Source organism: Acyrthosiphon pisum, chromosome A1 (assembly GCF_005508785.2).
Source record: "Acyrthosiphon pisum isolate AL4f chromosome A1, pea_aphid_22Mar2018_4r6ur, whole genome shotgun sequence".
Lineage (NCBI taxonomy): Eukaryota > Metazoa > Arthropoda > Insecta > Hemiptera > Aphididae > Acyrthosiphon > Acyrthosiphon pisum.
The window spans coordinates 8,363,330-8,381,783 of NC_042494.1; the positions used below are offsets into that span (position 1 = coordinate 8,363,330).

Consider the following 18,454-nt stretch of genomic DNA (forward strand, 5'->3'; position numbering starts at 1 on the left):
TCTTAGACAGAAACTCATAAAAGTTTTTCTTTTTAATTCTAAGATTTGGAAATTTAATACAAGGCGCGTAACATATTTTTACAATAGCAGTTGCAAAATAAAAGGAATACATTGTCACAATTTTTATTTATAAGCATTTAAAGTTCAAATTTATACAAAATATGTCAAAATTGCGAAAATTTGCAAGTAATTTAGTGGTTGAAAAATCGTAAAAATTTTTTCTTTTATAACTAAGTTTTTAAAATTTGGTACAAGGTTCTCCATAAGTTTTTCTTTAAAAATAATATATCCTAGACTGACAAATCATCTCCGTTCAGAATCGTTTTTCGTATACAATGATATAATATCATTGGATTCAAATTTAATTCCATCCATTACAGTAACCCACTTGTAACCTACTGTACAGCAGAGCGACATCCACGACTTACCCGCCTTTTTTTTTTCTTTTGCTACATAGATAAAATTACATTTTGTAATTTACATTTTATACATTTACATAACTCTTGATATATAATTGTTATTCGATAGTTATACCTATTCAACAAGTTACAATCAGACGATAAATATTACTTTAAATAAAACCTCAATGACATTGCGTCGCTTATACTGCAACGGGACGTATCTCAAAATTTGACAAAATGAGATTATTGTTGATATTGGTAGATAAACACCATCCGGAAATATTTTATTTCAGACTTTTTTTGCTTAGACAACTGGTTAGACTGTAAATAACAAAAATGATAACACAACGTATATCTACAACCGTGGTCATAATGCAACGTTTTATGGCTCTACTGTAAAATACTGAAAACTGAGATACGTCCTGTTGCAGTATAAGCGACCAATTTGGTCATTGAAGAGTGTATTTTATAAAACTATGATCAGAAATATTACCGAAATTTTGTTTTCTCCATATATCATTTCCGAACAATTAAAAAAAATTTGGTCAACGCAAATATTAATATTTTGTCTAGTTTCTAAAACTTGTTTTACATTGATCAATTTAAAATTATTCAACCAGGACTAACCGCTGATATTATTACCTTCTAGTTGTAGGCAGTATCAAGAGTAATAATAACTTCTAATTCATGTTTTTAACTTTTTAATTTTTTTGGATTTAAATTTAACTTTGCTTGTTAAAACGTATAAATAATAATTGTTACAATGGTGTTCAGAGGAGTGCTCAGGAATTTCGGATGAAGGATGGTATTGGTTTGAAATTTTTTTTCAAACAAAATATTTGTTAAATTTAGTGGTATAAAATATAAATCAAGTTTAGCGAATTTTTCAATTTTTTTTCGGAAACCTATGTATTACGACCATTTAAGAATGATAGTTCATAAATGAATTGCCAAAGTTCATTAGTTTTCATAGTACCTAAAGCCTTACGAATTTCAGCGTTTTTTACGCACACGCACGACGCTTATTGTTCACCGCACTTATAACGAATTTTCGTTTTTTTTTTTTTTTTGAAACATGTAAATTAACGTTTTAAAAATTAGGGTGTAAAAATAATTTTGACACCCCCCCCCCCCCATGGTGGTTTTACATAACAATTTAAGGGATGTTTTCGATTTTCATAGTCCGCGAAACCACGCCGGGTGTATATGACTTATAACTTTAAAATAAGTCTAACCACTAAATTCAGACTTCCCCTTAATCGTTTTTAACAAGCTTACCTACATAGGTACGTTAAAACAAAAAACAATTTTAAAAACACTAAAAAGGTTGTTCAGTAAAACAGAAAAGTTCCGAACGCGCGGTAAAATATTGTTTAGTACGAATGCGTAACACACCGAAGATCGTGAACTTTGACAACTTAAAAACAAATGATTTCCGGCAAATAATTTTTGTAATATCGTTTTTGACTCGTTGTAATACATAGGTTTCAGAAAAAAATATTTAAAATTCGCGTGGGCGTTGAACTAGATTATTATAATAATTTTTATAATTATATTATGTAAGTACATATATGTGTTATATATTTTGTAAAGTGTCCGTGGAGGGTTTGAACCCCCTAATCCCCCCTAGAGAACGCCCATGATGGTGTTTTTATATATTTATGTATGTATACAATTTTTAAAATGTAGGTAAATATTTTTTTTACATAATTTTCTCTAGGTCTACTGAGAATTTAGAAAAATAAAACATAAAAGAAGGACTCCTATTCTCAATAAATCAATGAAAACTTTATTAAAGTTCACAAATAGAAGACTTAATTTTGTCTATCTCAATAATATTTTATTTAATTTCCTTTCACAAGTCATTAATATTGATGGCAATGAAATTTCCTCAAGTTCTGAAAAGTGTGAATTGCTTGAGTTCTACTGCGAAACTGAAAACAAATAGTTTCATAGTCAGCATGTAGATTATTCTCAGTAAAGTAAAGGTATTCACAGTTTATTTGAAAAAATAAAAGTAAGTAAAAATTAATTAGAAAAAAATTATTAGTAAAATTACTCATATAGTCAATAGTCATATTAATAAATTGATATTGTATTGATTTGAAAAGATTATACATCAGTCGCGAATAAGTAATTAAAACTAAGTAAGATGAATTGTATGATTCAGTTCATTAAAATAGTTTAATGTTTTTTAAGAATTGTTAATTTTAAATTTTAATCCAACTAAATTCATTGTGAAGTACTTATATAATAAAATTATCTACACAACTTATAATCTTTACTCTTTATTTCGGGACGTATCGATAAATAAAAAACAAAATCACACTTAGACTTAAATCACTCGTAACATAATATCATATTTTGATCCGTACATTTTTATTTTCAAAAATGTCTTCTAAAAAATAATATTTTTAATATTATATTAATTATTGAGTGTGATTCACCATTTTTTTAGAACCTACTTTTTAGTACGTAACAAATAATTTAACTGAAGTTGAAATACTCATAATATTGTCGGAAATTCATACTTCTAATAGTTATCTTGATAGTTTATCTCTAGTAAGTAGTAGGCACTTAGCAGTGCCTAAGTAAACAATAATAAAATTAGTCATAAATAAATAAATAAATAGTAAAACGTGTTCAGTAGAATATTAAATAAGTTATATTTATAATGTTACATTAATCAATTTAGGTAAATGTACTAAATACAATGTGTTTTATAAAATAATAACACACAATATAGAAAAAAAATTAAATAAAAATATACAATCAGCAAACAATTAATTTTCTATTTTTTACAACACGAATTGTCATAAAATTCATATCAGTTAGACATTAAATATTTAAACAAGCTTTGACAAAATCAATCTAGGTGGATTTTATAAAAGTATTCAATTAATACAACTATAGTGTACCTAAGAATACAATTTATAGAATTATACACCTGATTATTTAATAATTATCAGAAACGCGTTACCTATCTATTATCTACGATTTTTGATTAGGTATTAAGTATACCTACGTCACATACCTACTCATAGAATTAATAGGATAATTACCAAACGTTTTAGTGCAGTTGATATATTAACAAAGCTGGGAAAAGAATACTGTTCAGTTAAGAAGTTTGTCTCTCGTGTACAACGTGTTGAGTATCCTCGACTAATAAATGTCAGTGTTTAGTAATACAACTATTATATTTATTGATAACATTTCATAAACAATAATAAATATGATTAGTTCAGTGTTCAAAACAACAGGCAAGTAATCTTTATATTTAAAGGTAAGTTAATAAGTAATTATTTAAATCAATATATTACATTATAATATTTAATATACTTACCTATATAATTGGAATTTTTATTTAAATAATTGTGTAGTAGATAAAATAAGGTGTTAAATGTTAAGTTTTAAATATTTAACTATTTTATGAATTGTAGAGAATTATAAATATTTCTTAAAATAGGAGAAATAGACACTCAACTTTTTTAATATTTTTTTTTATAATTGTTTATTATAAATAGTTGAAATATGTAAATAATCCTAATTTAAATTTTAATGAAAGGTATGTTAAATATTTTTGAATTTTCTATCAATATAAGGTCAACTTTTGAATATTATTGCATAAAATTATAAGACCCGTCCTACAAAATGCAAGTGATAAAAACTACCTTACGTTTAATAGTATTTAGGTTTGTTGAACAACCATGTTTTTAAATTTTATAATTTTAAAAATTAATTGTAGCAATCAAATAGTTTTATTTTTATCAAATCACAACACATTTAAATCGAATTAAAACATTTAAAAAAAACACTAATTAATATGTTTAATTAAATGAAAAACATTCCTTCTTTATCAGTTACATTCTTACTTCATTCAAAATGTATTTTATAATTTTCTTTAAAAATGTTAGTTCTATCAATTCTTCTCAAGTTAATTGGTGCACTAAATCAAACTTTAAATTCTAGGACAATCCGTTATGAACGAAATATATTTTTATGAGTTTGTAATTTGAAATAGTTGCAAAATTATATAACCCTAGAGAGTTGTGCTATTAATTATTTGAATTTTTTATGATTGTTGATTCTAGATGGAGTGATGAATGTGCGGTTTTACAATTTATTATTTCCACTACGTGTCTACGTAGTAACTCCGTTTTATTGATTGAAGCATAACCGCTTATAGATAAGGAAAAGTTAATTAGGTACCGCGAGGCTGTTAAAAATTATAATAAACATTCAAGGTTTAAATTCCAACATTCGCCAATAGTAGTTCATTAATAGAGGTAAAATGATTATGGAGTTACCATAGGGGTAATCATAGGGTATGCAGGATAATATGCTTGCTACCCTGTAGGCTGGAGGCAGACACTTTTTTTGAGGGCAAACAACTAACAGTCCCAAAATAACACTTTTTAGAAAACTAACAACATTTATTGATACGATCAATGTTTACGGTTTAATTATGTGATAAAAATAATCCTTTTCAGTAAACACGCGTTTATAAAAATATTGTTTTATTTTTAAAAATGTTGTGAAACCTATTATTATGGTTATCATAAATATTCTTAAGGCAATATGGTATGAGCATTTCTTTAGGGGCATTTATATTTTTGGGGAGAACATGTTATCAACCACATACCTTACGACAAAAGTCTGCACATGCTTATAATACTAGTTACATACTTACATAATATACCTAATAAAATATATTTCTTAGCAGCCTTTCATTATAACAGTATACATAATATATTAACAATCTGTAACTTACAACGGGAGATATTTACGAAGAATCTAATATTTATGAATATAGCCAACAGCATATAGTTCGAAATTTAATTAAACGTAGAAATGTTTCAATTCGGAGAAACAATAATAATATGACAATGACATATTCAGATAACCGTATCCAGGAGTGTAACGATAGTGCTTAGATCTGTTTTGTTTACAAGCCAATTATATAATTACCACAAATCAGTAGGTAGTAATAACTGATATATTATGTACCTATATTACACATATATAGTGTCCACCGTATCAGTACTATTGAATACGCGTTATATAGGTTCTGCACATTTACCTTTTTTATCCAGCTTAAAATTTGAAAATTCAATACTCAATGAAACTGATGAAAGCTTCAACTTTTTAAATGTTTGTACAGTATTAAGTATTATAATACATTATTGATGAAGACAAATTAGGTAAGATACTCTGTATAATAAGTAATAACTAATAACTATTAACACATATCACAATAGAGATCACAAATCACAGATTTTGTGTCACAATCGATATTGCGTTTTATGTCCAAAATCGATTTTGGTTTTTGGTGTACTTAACTCATAAAAAAATCACCGTGGATACAAAATATGTTCACTGAATGTTAATATTAGCATTCTATGTTCCACAAAATTTTCAAAATATTTTGACTCATGTTGAGCTATTTTTAATTAAAAACATGTACAATTTTCGATTATTATTGTTTTTTTAGATTCTGAGCGGAGCGAGGAAGCTAGTGGTTTTACAATAGTGTTTATTTTTTTTTTATCCTGTATACAAAATTTCTACCAGAAAGAGTGCTTCGTTTCAACATAATATAGTACCTTATCTTTTAGCAAATTGGATCAAGATGGTACTTTAGAGAGGTCATTTTTCGATTTTCGCAATAGTTATTTAATGCTACGGGCAAAAATTACTGACAAATTACGAAAAACCACTAAAAATGGGATTTTAATTTCTAACGCTTTGTTTATTCCCATAACAACGAATAAAAATAATAATATTATAATATTAATTCAACTTACAGGCTATAATAAATAATAACAATATAAAAAATACAGACTGATAAACCGTCTCCGCTCAGAATCGTTTTTCTTAAACAATGATATTATATCATTGAATTCAAGTTTAATACAATCCATTATACATTGACCCACTTGTAACCTAATAAGAGCGACATCCACTTATTCGCTTTTAAAAAAAAAAAAATTATATCGATAAAAAGATGTTCACTCAGTCAAGAAACTTAAAAATATATGATACATTGTTCCTTGTAAGTTTTTGTAAGTGTAAATTAAAAAAAAAGTTGAGAGTAGATCTACAATACATTTTATGAGCGTCTGAAGGTCGAATTTTGACAAAATTCGTAAGAATCCTGAAAATTTGAAAATTATTTTGAGTTCTTTTTATATCCAAGATTTGAAAATTTAAAACAAAGTTCCTCATAAGTTTATCTACATTCATAAAAAAAAAATTTACCAGAAAGTCAAATTACTACATTTTTATAAATGTTTGAAGTTTAATTTGATACAACATTGTATATTCACTTGATTTCTCATAAAGCATTTTTTTATTTTATCATAATTCAAAAACAAATAACCGTAAATATTTTAAATTTACATCATATGTTTATTTTACCATTTTCTATACATGATACAATTTTTAAAATGTTATGACACGTTTGGAGCTGTTTACGGTCATTATTCATTTTTAATTTTTTCTTTAAATATCAATTACATTGTATTTGGTGTGTTAAAAAGCTTAAAAATGTAATACAAGGTTCCTCAGACTTTGTTACGATATCAGTTCAAAAATATTAAAAATACATAAACAACATTTTTTTATAAGTATTTAAAGTTCATATTTTGACGAAATTCATCATATTGAAAATTTACGAAAAGTGTTCCAATTAAAAATTAATAAAAGGTTCAATTTGTATTGCTAAGGATTAAACATTTAAAATAAGGTTCCACGTAAATAGTTCATATTATAACGAAAATTCTAAAAAATATATAAACACAATTTTTTTAATAATGATTTGAAATTCAAGTTTGGACGAAATTAGATGTTTAAACGAAGATAAATGATTTTAGTTTTGTGTTATAATTTAAAAATATTATTCATGGGTGCTTAAAACTTCTTAAGTATACCATTATATACAAATAATATTAATTCTACTTGCTGGCTACCGTATTAATAATAACGATATAGATATAATATAAAATACCCTAGGCTGACAAACCATCTCCGCTCATAATTTTTTTTCGTATACATTGATATTATATCATTGAATTCAAAAACACCATCCATTACAGTGACCCACTTGTAACCCACTGTACAGTAGAACAACACCCACTTACTCGCTTAAATTAAAGTTAAAATACATACTTTTCTGTGTCTTGTTGCAAGATTTTCGATATTTTAATCTTAAAGTGAATCGTTAAGATATTGTAAACATACACAATACCTATAACATTTATTGAATTTTAAGTTTTAACCATTCTTACATCCCACGTTGGCACGATGCAATATAAATATTGAAAAAACCTAAAGTAGAACACTGGTAATTTTCTTATCTATTGATAATAGGTTAATGTACTTTAACGTTAAAAATAAAAAAAATCATATAGTTAATGTATTAGGTTATGTGAATATAAGACGAAGACAACAAATACGGGCATCACGTCCTCTAACAATACACTTTTTTAACATTTAGGACATATAATAAAGTGTGTTAAGCTTTGAGTCAACATATAAAGTGGCGTTCACAATAATTATTGAAGACATACGATTATAAGATTATTTATTGAGTGAGATCACAAAATTGCAACGCTAATTATTATTTATCACGTATAACAACAGACATCAAACAAAAAATTAACTATGCCTTATTGTTTATTAAAGCAGAGGAAACCATTCAAACCACTATTATTAATTCTATATAATCATATACAAATGTTGGCTCAAAGGAAATTTATCAATACTTTTTATTTAAAACGTTACCGTTATACCAACACTCGGGGATTCGGGAAGTTATGAACTGTAATTTATAATATAGCTCAACTAAAATTGAAATTTGACACCGATAAAGAGTTTTATTTTGACAACACGCTAACAGTTTAATAATATTTCGTATTCTTAAATGTGTATATAATTATAAACTACCTATATAATCTATAACAAAATATCAATACTTAATCATTGTTGTTTTAGGTGATAAATATTTTATAATATAGAAATTGATAGAAGTGATTCGTAAAACCATGAATGAAACACATACTAATATTTTCCAACAATTTTACAATGAGTTAAAGTCAGGTTAGTTAATTCCTACTAACAATGTATGGTGATTATACATCGGATATTATTAATTATAAAATATATTCAAATTGTATTCGACATTTTTTTTCTAACACATTTTATGATTTAAAACATTACAATTTGTATTTAATATAATGTTTTTTTATATAGACAGTACGATTGACTCGTGGCCACTTGTTAATTCACCATGGCCAATATGCATTATTTTAGCACTGTACTTGACATTTGTACTCAAACTCGGTCCAAAACTTATGAAAAACCGAGAACCAATGAACATAAAGTACCTAATCCTATTCTACAACTTAATGCAGACTATGTTTAATAGTTACATTTTTGCTTACGTGAGTTTATAATAGTTATAATACATTATTTTTTATTATTATTGTTGTAAGAATTTTTTTTTTTTAATTTAACTAATACGATAAATCAAATCACGTGAATCAGTGCAGGTACACATATTTTAATACCTAACAATATTCTCAAGAACTCCTAACCTCTTAACCTAACCCGGATATGTACCTAGTTTCCGTCTTACTAACACTTTAACATACCACGTTTTATGTTAAGAAGATTAATTTTACTCTGTTCATTTTATAACTGGAGTGAATTGATCTATTACCAAATTCAAAAGTAAAATTATTACCTAAGGAAACTCATAGGTTTATTTTATATTTTAATTTTGAAACAAATTATGTGAATTTTAAAATTGTAAATTATTTGTATACATTTTAGGATAGTATTATTCTTACCTTTATTCTTGGTTCTTCTGAACGTCAAATTTACCATGTTATTTGTTAGTAACACGGAGATATCACAATCAGGTATTAATGGATTTTTTTAATAAAAAATTCTAAAAAAATTAACCTTTTAAAAATGTAATAACTAAATCATTAATATTATTATTGTATTGAATATATATTTTATTAGTGTTATTATAGTAGTCTAATTTGTGTGTCTATATAATTATTAATATTTAATGTAGGTTTATATATTCATATTTATAAATCAACTCTAAAAAATATTGATTATCATATTATTCTAATAATGAAATTTACATTTTAGCAATTCATTAGACCAGAAATTTTTAATTATATATGGAACCATGCATGTCATCCTGATAATACCAAAAGTAACATTGTACATGAGGTAAGAATATTTTATATTAAGTATTATTAAATTTATATATAAATTTCAAATTTGTTTATTTTACGATAATTAGTTTCTAATTAATTTAACAAATTGTTTTTAACCATTTCAGTATTAATTTTAAATTGTTTAAAAGTAGGTAACTAATAATGTTAGGTAATTTTAAGAATATGTGTCAAATATCAATAACATAAAATTACTTGGATTAGGGGCTTGCAAATACTTTCTAACTATATAAAAAACCAAGTCTATGAGTAATTTAGATAATTTATTTAATCTTTCAACTACGGCATTGTTGTCAATCATAAATCATAAATGTATACATTTATAGAAAAAAAAAATAAACAGTAATAAAAATTAAAATATTTTATAAAATAATAAAATAAGTACTATACTCCGGCCCACGAGAGAAGTAACTCGTGTCCCGACCAAATCGCGTCCGAATCCGCGCATCTCCACGTATTTGACATACAGCGAAAGGCACTAAGTGGGGGAATTCCGCCAGTCAGCATGCGCGAAACGGGTTACTTCTCTCGTGGGCCGGAGTATATAGGTTTCTACTTTTTTTGACAAAGTCAAAAACATTTAGACACAAAACAGTTGTATGACCTAAAGATTGATAAATACCACTTCAATAGGTAATAATTATTTTTATTTGACATACTCAACCCTCGGAGACACTGGCTATTGGGATAAATTTACATATTATATTAAACTTGGTTGAGTAGATTAGATGAAATTATTAATTTGATGGTGGTGGAAATGGAGCGATTCAGCCAGTGATTCCGGAAGTTTAGAATTTCATCTTTCCTGGGTATATAATATGTGCGGTATTTGGTTAAAATATGTTTGATGTTAATATGAATCCCACAGGAAGTGCATAATGTAGGGGCGTCTTCTTTTGCCACTGAGACATAGTGGTGTGGCCAATTTATTCAGTCAAGTCATATAATTACTTTATAAAACAATATTATTCAATTGGAAAATAAATAAACGTAAAAATTAAAAATAGTGAAATAATTAATTTGATTTAATAACTATATTTCCAAGTATTTTGAATATCAATAGATATTACACGTAGACGCGTAGTTAACTTTAATTTTTCTAAATTCACTAAAATAATTAATAATAGAAGAAAATTAAATTTTATAAAACTGTACAGCTATATGATGATAATAAGATGATAATAATAAGATATTTGATCTTCCAATTCAATAATAATTAGTTTTTTGAACTAACGAACGGAGCAGCAACGGAAAATTCATTATCTTCTTTCTTAGATCAGGTCCTTAAAGTATTTATAAGTCGATTTCAACCAAACACTAGAGAATTCTTGGACAATTTCCTAAAATTTAGATAACCTATGTGAATGAACAATATTATAGATAATAAACTTAAAGCAAAAGTATTCTACAAAAATATAAATGTCAATACACTCCAATAAAATATACAGAAATTGAATTAGAAAATTAATTTAAAATGTACATAAATAAAATATACATGAAAAAACTTGCACTTGTAGATAAATGTCATCAATAACCCAAATCAATGTTGGCAACATAAAATTACTTTAGCCTGTATTTGATATGACGATGACATCATTGTATTGGAATTACTTAGCTAATAAGCTAAATAAACTTTAATAAATTAAGCAAATTGTTTGTACATTTTAAATGTATATTTTAAATAAAATTAATAACTCAACTGTTTTAATACTTTTATCATTTATGTAATATTTTAAATACCAGACGTCCAGACCAATGATTTACAAGCCAGTGATATTTTATCCATAACCATAAAATCATAATTTATTATAGAAATAATGTTGTGATAGGTCCTGAATTAGCAAAAAAAAACATAATACCAGTAATTAATTAATAAATGCAATATATTATGATGTAATGTACAATACCGAAAAGTGTGTGATGCTCTGCTGCACGTACAGTAGGTTGTAAGTGGGCCACTCGTCAAAGTAATTGGATGATGGTAAATTCGAATTCAATGATATACAATATCGATCAATGTATACGAAAAACGATTCTGAGCGGAGACGGTTGGTCAGCCTAGAAATGGCTAAGATATTTTATATTATATTTACATTGTTATTATTAATACGGTAGCTGGTAACACAAAACTAAATTCGTCTTTCCTCGTTTAAATATCTAATTTTGTCCAAATTTGATTTTTAAATTCTTATAAAAAACAATGTATGTGGAGCCTTGCATTAAATTGTCAAGTGTTTTGAACCAACGAACATCTACGATCTACTTTTATTCGGTTTTGAATTACAACAGAATAAGAAAATCGTTCCATGAGAAATCGAATAAATATATAATGTTGTAAAAAATTTAAGTTCAAACGCTCATAAAAATTTATTTTACTTTCCAGTAGACCTTATTTTTTCGATAAATGTAGACAAATTTATGAGGAATCTTGTATTAGGTAGTAGGACGTAGATATAGAAGGAAAATTGTTTATGAATTTCAAACTCTAAAAAAATTGGAAATGTTTGCATTTTTATTTCATTATAGGCAATGCATATTTCAAAATATCTTATGTATAATATACACAGTGGCAAATAACAATACGTACATTGTATTATCGTGGCTTTGATATATAGTACAACTATACTCTGTATATTATAGTTATAACTTAGGTCCATGTTATATAATGACTATAATAGTACATACCTATAGTATAATAATATGTACAGTAGATCTAATCGCATATGGCCTATCTCTCTATCACTTGTTAAGTTGAGTCTTCGCGATGACAGTAAAACATGGTATTATGGTAGATAATACAATCGCAATGATAGCTAATACGAGCAATCGTATAATAATATAGTTTATTTAAGAGACAGTCCTCGTGATGATAATATAAAATATATAGGCACTTATAATAGCTGTTGTTACACCATAATGTCTCACTATCAAACGGATGCGTGATATAGTTGATCGTGGATTTGGGTGGGTTGAATCTCATCTAAAATAATTTTTTCATACACTAATTACTAAGGCCTGATTGATATGCAAAGAGATTTTTTTTTTTTGTTCTCTATAACAATCCAAGTACATAATTCGAATCATGTCAGATACTTCAAAAGTGAAACTATTATTTTGAATTTTGTAATACGTTTTGAACAAACAATAATTGATACATTTTCAAATATAAAAAAAGAAATATTAAATGGTATTCTTATATTCTTGTTATATTATTTTACAGGTATAAATATTATAATGTTTATTTACTTATCTAATAACTTTATAAGTTGAAAAGCTTTGGTTTGAATTGTACGATATTAAAATTACCATTTATTTGTACTATTTGTTTACCTACTTAAAAGAATACTAATAACATCTATGATTTATGTGTTTTAGCTACATATTGCTTCGTGGTATTTTGCCATATCAAAAATCATAGACTTATTCGACACAGTAAGTAAAACACTAATTATTAAATTATAAATTAATATTCAACACAATGTCATGCAATTTATTTAATTTACTTATGTCTTATTATATAAATAAATTCTTTAAAAAGTAAATGTTGTTTTACATAAGTACATAACTAACTTGAATATTATTATGATAAAAATAAATTACCCATGTAGAGATACATTGGTATGTCACATTCTATGTGTAAATCTAATTCGTAATATTATATTGTAAGTGTTGTTTTTTTCTAAAATATTCAACCAAAATCTAATAAAGTAATAGACAAATTATTTGGTAGGTACTGTTATAAATTTGATTAGGACATTTAGAAAAAAATGAAGTCTTTTAGCGATTATTCCACGTTAAAACACAAACAAAGATATATTGCCAGATGTGTGTTTGGCCGCCGTCACGGCCAACGAATCCCTTATGCGCAATCTAATAAATACTCGTAACTAGCAAACAAAGAGTCTCGAACAAATTCTAATGGTATCATTATTATGTTAGTCAGACTGTTTGCTATTTTTAGATTGATTAATAAATTATCGATTTCTTTTAGTCGGTTGGGCCTTTAATATTTGATCTAGCCATCTAGGTTAATTTACGGAGGATTTTTCAATGGGAAATCGGAAATGTTTTTATAAGGAGTTCAGTTTAGGCAAATTCCATAATAGTTAGACTGCGTGTCATGCGAATGGGTGTACTGTGTGTGTGTAGAACTGTAGAAGAGATAGCTGGCTGGTCCCGCACGTGCACGGTACTTCACGCACATGTCACCAGTCTGTGATCGACAAGTTGTATTTTTACCACAGAGCGCAACTACAATCGTTTTTATCCATCGTACTGACAATACTAGTAATGCGATAAGAAATGTGAAAATATATAAATTCGTCATGAAGTTAACTTGAGATCAATTGACCCACTCTTTTGATATTTCTCTTCAATTCGGTATAACCATGATTAAAAATTCTTAAATGTTTACATTTTAAAATCACATTCAACTATTCAAGGAGTAGATAAGGCTATGAGAGTCGTCGTTTTAAAAAGTGAGATTATCAATCTCGAGTAAGCTTCAAAATGAATTCAAATATGTTTTCAAATTGCTTACCACAGCACAGTTATATTGGTACGATAAACAAACGATAGATATTTTTTATTTTAAAAAAATACCTGCAGTCTGTATTCAATCCTATTTTTAGTTTTTACACATTAAAACATAACAAGTCATAGGTAACAAAGGTATATGGAGTGTACGGATGTGTTGAACTTAAAATTACTTTAAAGATAAAATATGTATACTATTAAATATTAATACATACTCAATATATTTTGTTACATATGGATTAAAAAATTTTAAGATTTTAGAATTTTTTTTTTTAGGTGTTTTTTGTATTGAAAAAAAAACAATCGCACATTTCATTTTTACATGTTTACCATCATGTTAACATGGTAATCACTTGTTTTGTCCATCTCAGATTCATCAAAAGTAAGAATTGTTTATAGTATTATATAATTACCTATTCGTTTTATTTGTTTGTTGGTACAAAAAATAAAATATCTAAGTAAAATGTATGCTGTCCTAGTGTTCAAGGTTTTTCACGAGGTTTTACTAATATAATGTTTTACATTTTAATGTTATGTAAATTGCATAAAAATTTGGTGTTAATAAATCTTTATGGACACTGTAGAGTGTGTAAAGTAATGTAAATGTATTTTAAAAGCTAAATGTATACAAGTAGTAGCCCGGTAGTAGGTAACAAAAATATTCTAGGTATTGGTTATAAAATAATGTGGCTTTTCAAATCTATATTTTTTGAAACAATAACAATGATGGAAAACCAAGAAATTATTACAATATTTGTAATTTTAAAACAATTTTTCTAGGAAGTAAATAATGTTCTCAAATCATTATACTTATCTATAGATACGTATACGTAAATAATATCGGGCGCTTGTAAATTGCGCCCACATTGAACTGGCATTAAAAATACTATAGTAAATTGCATCCGGGATTTTTCGATTTGTAATTGTAAATTTTACTACATAAATTAACCTAAATAAAATAGATAAAACAACTTATTAATCCCAAATTATTTTTATTTTTATCAACGAATTTATTTATTTCAAGCAAACCATAAAATCATTTTTGGAGGACAGTGATAATCACCTCCTCGTAGTGTCCTCTGGGTAATGATTAGTGACTATCTATATGACTATCAATTATCATAAAAATAATATTTCTATTGGGCGCAATTTACTACATAGAAATTTCAAATTTGTACCTGAAAAATACCGGGCGCAATTTACCACATAGAAATATAGACCTGAAAAATGCAGGGGGCATTTTACAATTTTTTCCTTTTGTCGGGCGCAATTATATTTGTCCATAATCTCATTGGTACTAAATATCATTTTATTGAAAATAATTTTCTCATTTAATTTATACATTTCAAATTTAAAACTATAGGACCAATAAACCAATAAAAATTAGATGTATCCAAAACCTAATAGTTACAGTTGGTTTGAGGGAGGGGAGGCGTAATTTAATTAGGATACTCACGTTATACCGCAATGCATTGATTTAAATAAATAGGTAACTACATACAATAATTAATACTTAATAGTAAAGTGATATTAGTATATTACATACCTACATATTGTTTTGTATTACTATGTAATGGCTAATATTCATTGTCCTTCGTGTTTGTTTTAAAAAGTGATAGAAAATTATTTTAAACGCATTATCTAAATTATCATCCATTTATTTACTTGGTAACTATTGTACTATACCTATATAATTAACAGGTGAAAATGCTGCAATCGGGACCATCGTTAATTCATTTGTTCACGTGGCCATGTACAGTTACTATTTCTTAGCAGCGCTTGGACCAAGCTTCCAAAAACATTTATGGTGGAAAAAATACCTGACCCGTATACAAATTGTAAGTGTATTAATTCATAGCTCCTAAAATCCTAAACAATAAATGTGTGTCTAACAACTAATGTGTAATTTCCAGATACAATTTATATTTGGCATACTTTATTGTGTCAGCCTTTTCGTGTTTAATTGCACTTATTCTAAATTATTTATTGCATACATATTGTCCGACGTACTCGTATTTCTTTATTTGTTTTTGAAATTCTATAAGAAAACCTACAAACCAAAAGGCAAGATCCAGTGAACCCGACAACTATAAAGACATTTTAATGTGTGTGTACATACAATTTGTATCGTTAATTTATCATCAATAGGTACCTATACGAAATTCAATATTGATTAAAGTAAATAAAATTATGATTTGTTTTAAAATGTAAATTTACATATTTTATATCTTCTACGAATTTTATTATATGAATATTTAAAACTAAATAATGTTTATTGTGTTAATAAATAAATAAATATAAGTTGTGATTTCAATTAAAACATTTATTATGTTTATGCTGAAAATATATAGTTTGTTTTACACTTTTTATGAGTGCACTGTTTAAAAGTACTTATTTACCGCATTTATATTTTACGACGGATGTGTTTCATATTTTCCTCTATGTTTAGTTATTATTTTGCTCTGTTTATTATTAAAGACTCGTAATGTATTATCAAAATTGAAATAACAATAAATTAATTAATAAAAAAAAACAATACCTATTATGTATAATATATTAATAAATATAATGTATTAATTTTATTTCATTTTAGAGTATTTCTTATTTTCACAACTTCCTTCATTAAAATGTAACACGTCACTAACACTAGTTAATTATATTTAATATTATATTTTGTAATATTTACTACATATTATATGAATGTTAATTATTAAACCTAAGTCAATAAAATTATATTTTATGAACACTAATATATTAGGTTAGCAGTTAGCATTCAACAATTTATTAATCACTGTAAAAAAAAAAAAAATCATGACCTTGTATTATAAATGATATGAATTATGATAATCATATTAAAATTAGATTACATTGTTGTCAATTGATTTAATTTGAATAATATTCACAACTCAAATAATTAGTGGTTTTAAAAACATTAAAGAAATAAAAATGCCAAAACAAGAACAAAATAAAATGTAATTCACTCATAACGCACGTGTACAATTAATAAAAACCAGAAATTTTAATTTTGAACAAAAATATCAATTTTGATTATAATATACAAAAAAAAATTAGAAGCGATAACAGTATTGCCAAACATATTGTTATCTATTTTTATTCAAAAGTGAGATTATAATTCCAAATTTGTAGGATACTACTTTTTGAAATTCTGAGCAGAGCAATTTATGTAAGTATACCTAACCTATATTGATGTGTATTTTGTTTTTTTTTCTCTTTAATACTTTCAACTAGGAGTATGGCTTCTGATATTTCTGAATTTTATTTAGTTGATACTTTGTTACACAATAAATTTTGTTTTTTTGTTGAAACTCAAAAATAAATAACAGCAGAGGCTTGACAACTCATCAAATGTCATTTTATAAGAATTTACTATATACAAAAAATTTTGGCTCTGTATGTGATATTTATAATTATTTTAATTATTTTTTTTTGATTTAAGTATGAATGGTATAATATTTATATTTGGGTAAAAAAAACTTGAAAATACAATAGGAGGTTTCTCATGAGCTTTTCATAATATACAAATATTAAAAAAAACGAAAATACAGTCTTAATTTTTTTTTTTTTACGAAACGTTTAAATAGTTTTTGTCAAAATTTGTTAAATCAAGAAAATTTGTAAAGACTTTTGTAAAAATTACAAATGTATATCTATTCAATTTTTATAGCTAAGGCTTGGAAATTTAATACAAGGTTCCTCATAAGTAGTTCATACTGGTCCCTAAGAGTCTAAAAAATGGGTGCCAGGGAATTAAGCTACAATTAACGTTTTTAAAAAAGGTATATGGGCCACATTTATAGTTTTACATTTATAACAGGTAGACCCTGTAATTTGGTGACTATTTTCAACGATTTTTATTATTGTACCCAGTAGTTGAACCACTAAATTAATATGTCATATATAAATTGCTTATTACATATTTAAATTTCTTATTTACGTTAAAAATTAAAATCGATTTATGTTGACGGCACTTTTGAATACTGTGCAAAGCATTTTTATCAATTGTTTTCTATTCATGGCTTTAAAGATAATCCATATGTTCCTTTAGTATTTTGTCTACTTCAAGACAAGCAAAACAATACTTGTATAAAAACATTAAAATCAATTATTCTTTATTGCTCTGATCATGGTTTACATTTAAAGCCAACAAAAGTTATTGTCGATTTACATGGACTGACACAGAAATCGTAGGATGTAGATTACACGTTGCGCAATCATGGTGGTGAAAAATTTGGGCTGTAATCTTTA

General features: G+C 26.1%; 1 protein-coding gene across 4 annotated transcripts; it reads left to right on the forward strand.

The window, feature by feature from the left end:
- Positions 1–3,472: 3,472 nt before the first annotated feature.
- LOC100571500 (elongation of very long chain fatty acids protein 4) lies at positions 3,473–16,775 on the forward strand. 4 transcript variants are annotated; one of them, XM_003247516.4, is made up of 9 exons: positions 3,473–3,684; positions 4,493–4,687; positions 8,394–8,498; positions 8,652–8,842; positions 9,564–9,647; positions 13,028–13,084; positions 14,465–14,570; positions 15,890–16,026; positions 16,102–16,775. In XM_003247516.4, the coding sequence occupies exons 3-9, from the start codon at positions 8,444–8,446 to the stop codon at positions 16,264–16,266; spliced, it is 795 nt and encodes a 264-aa protein (XP_003247564.1). In that variant the 5' UTR covers positions 3,473–3,684; positions 4,493–4,687; positions 8,394–8,443; the 3' UTR covers positions 16,267–16,775. The 4 variants fall into 4 exon arrangements, with proteins under 4 accessions (XP_003247564.1, XP_008187518.1, XP_016663534.1 ...); XM_008189296.3 differs by lacking the exon at positions 4,493–4,687; XM_016808045.2 differs by lacking the exon at positions 4,493–4,687 and having other exon boundaries at positions 3,473–3,661.
- Positions 16,776–18,454: the final 1,679 nt, after the last annotated feature.

Coding starts and splice junctions, on each gene's coding strand:
- LOC100571500 (XM_003247516.4), top strand. CDS start 8,444: ATGAATGAAACACATACTAATATTTTCCAACAATTTTACAATGAGTTA. Junction 8,843..9,563: donor ATAGTTACATTTTTGCTTAC/GTGAGTTTATAA, acceptor TTTACATTTTAG/CAATTCATTAGACCAGAAAT. Junction 13,085..14,464: donor TCATAGACTTATTCGACACA/GTAAGTAAAACA, acceptor TTTTTTTTTTAG/GTGTTTTTTGTATTGAAAAA.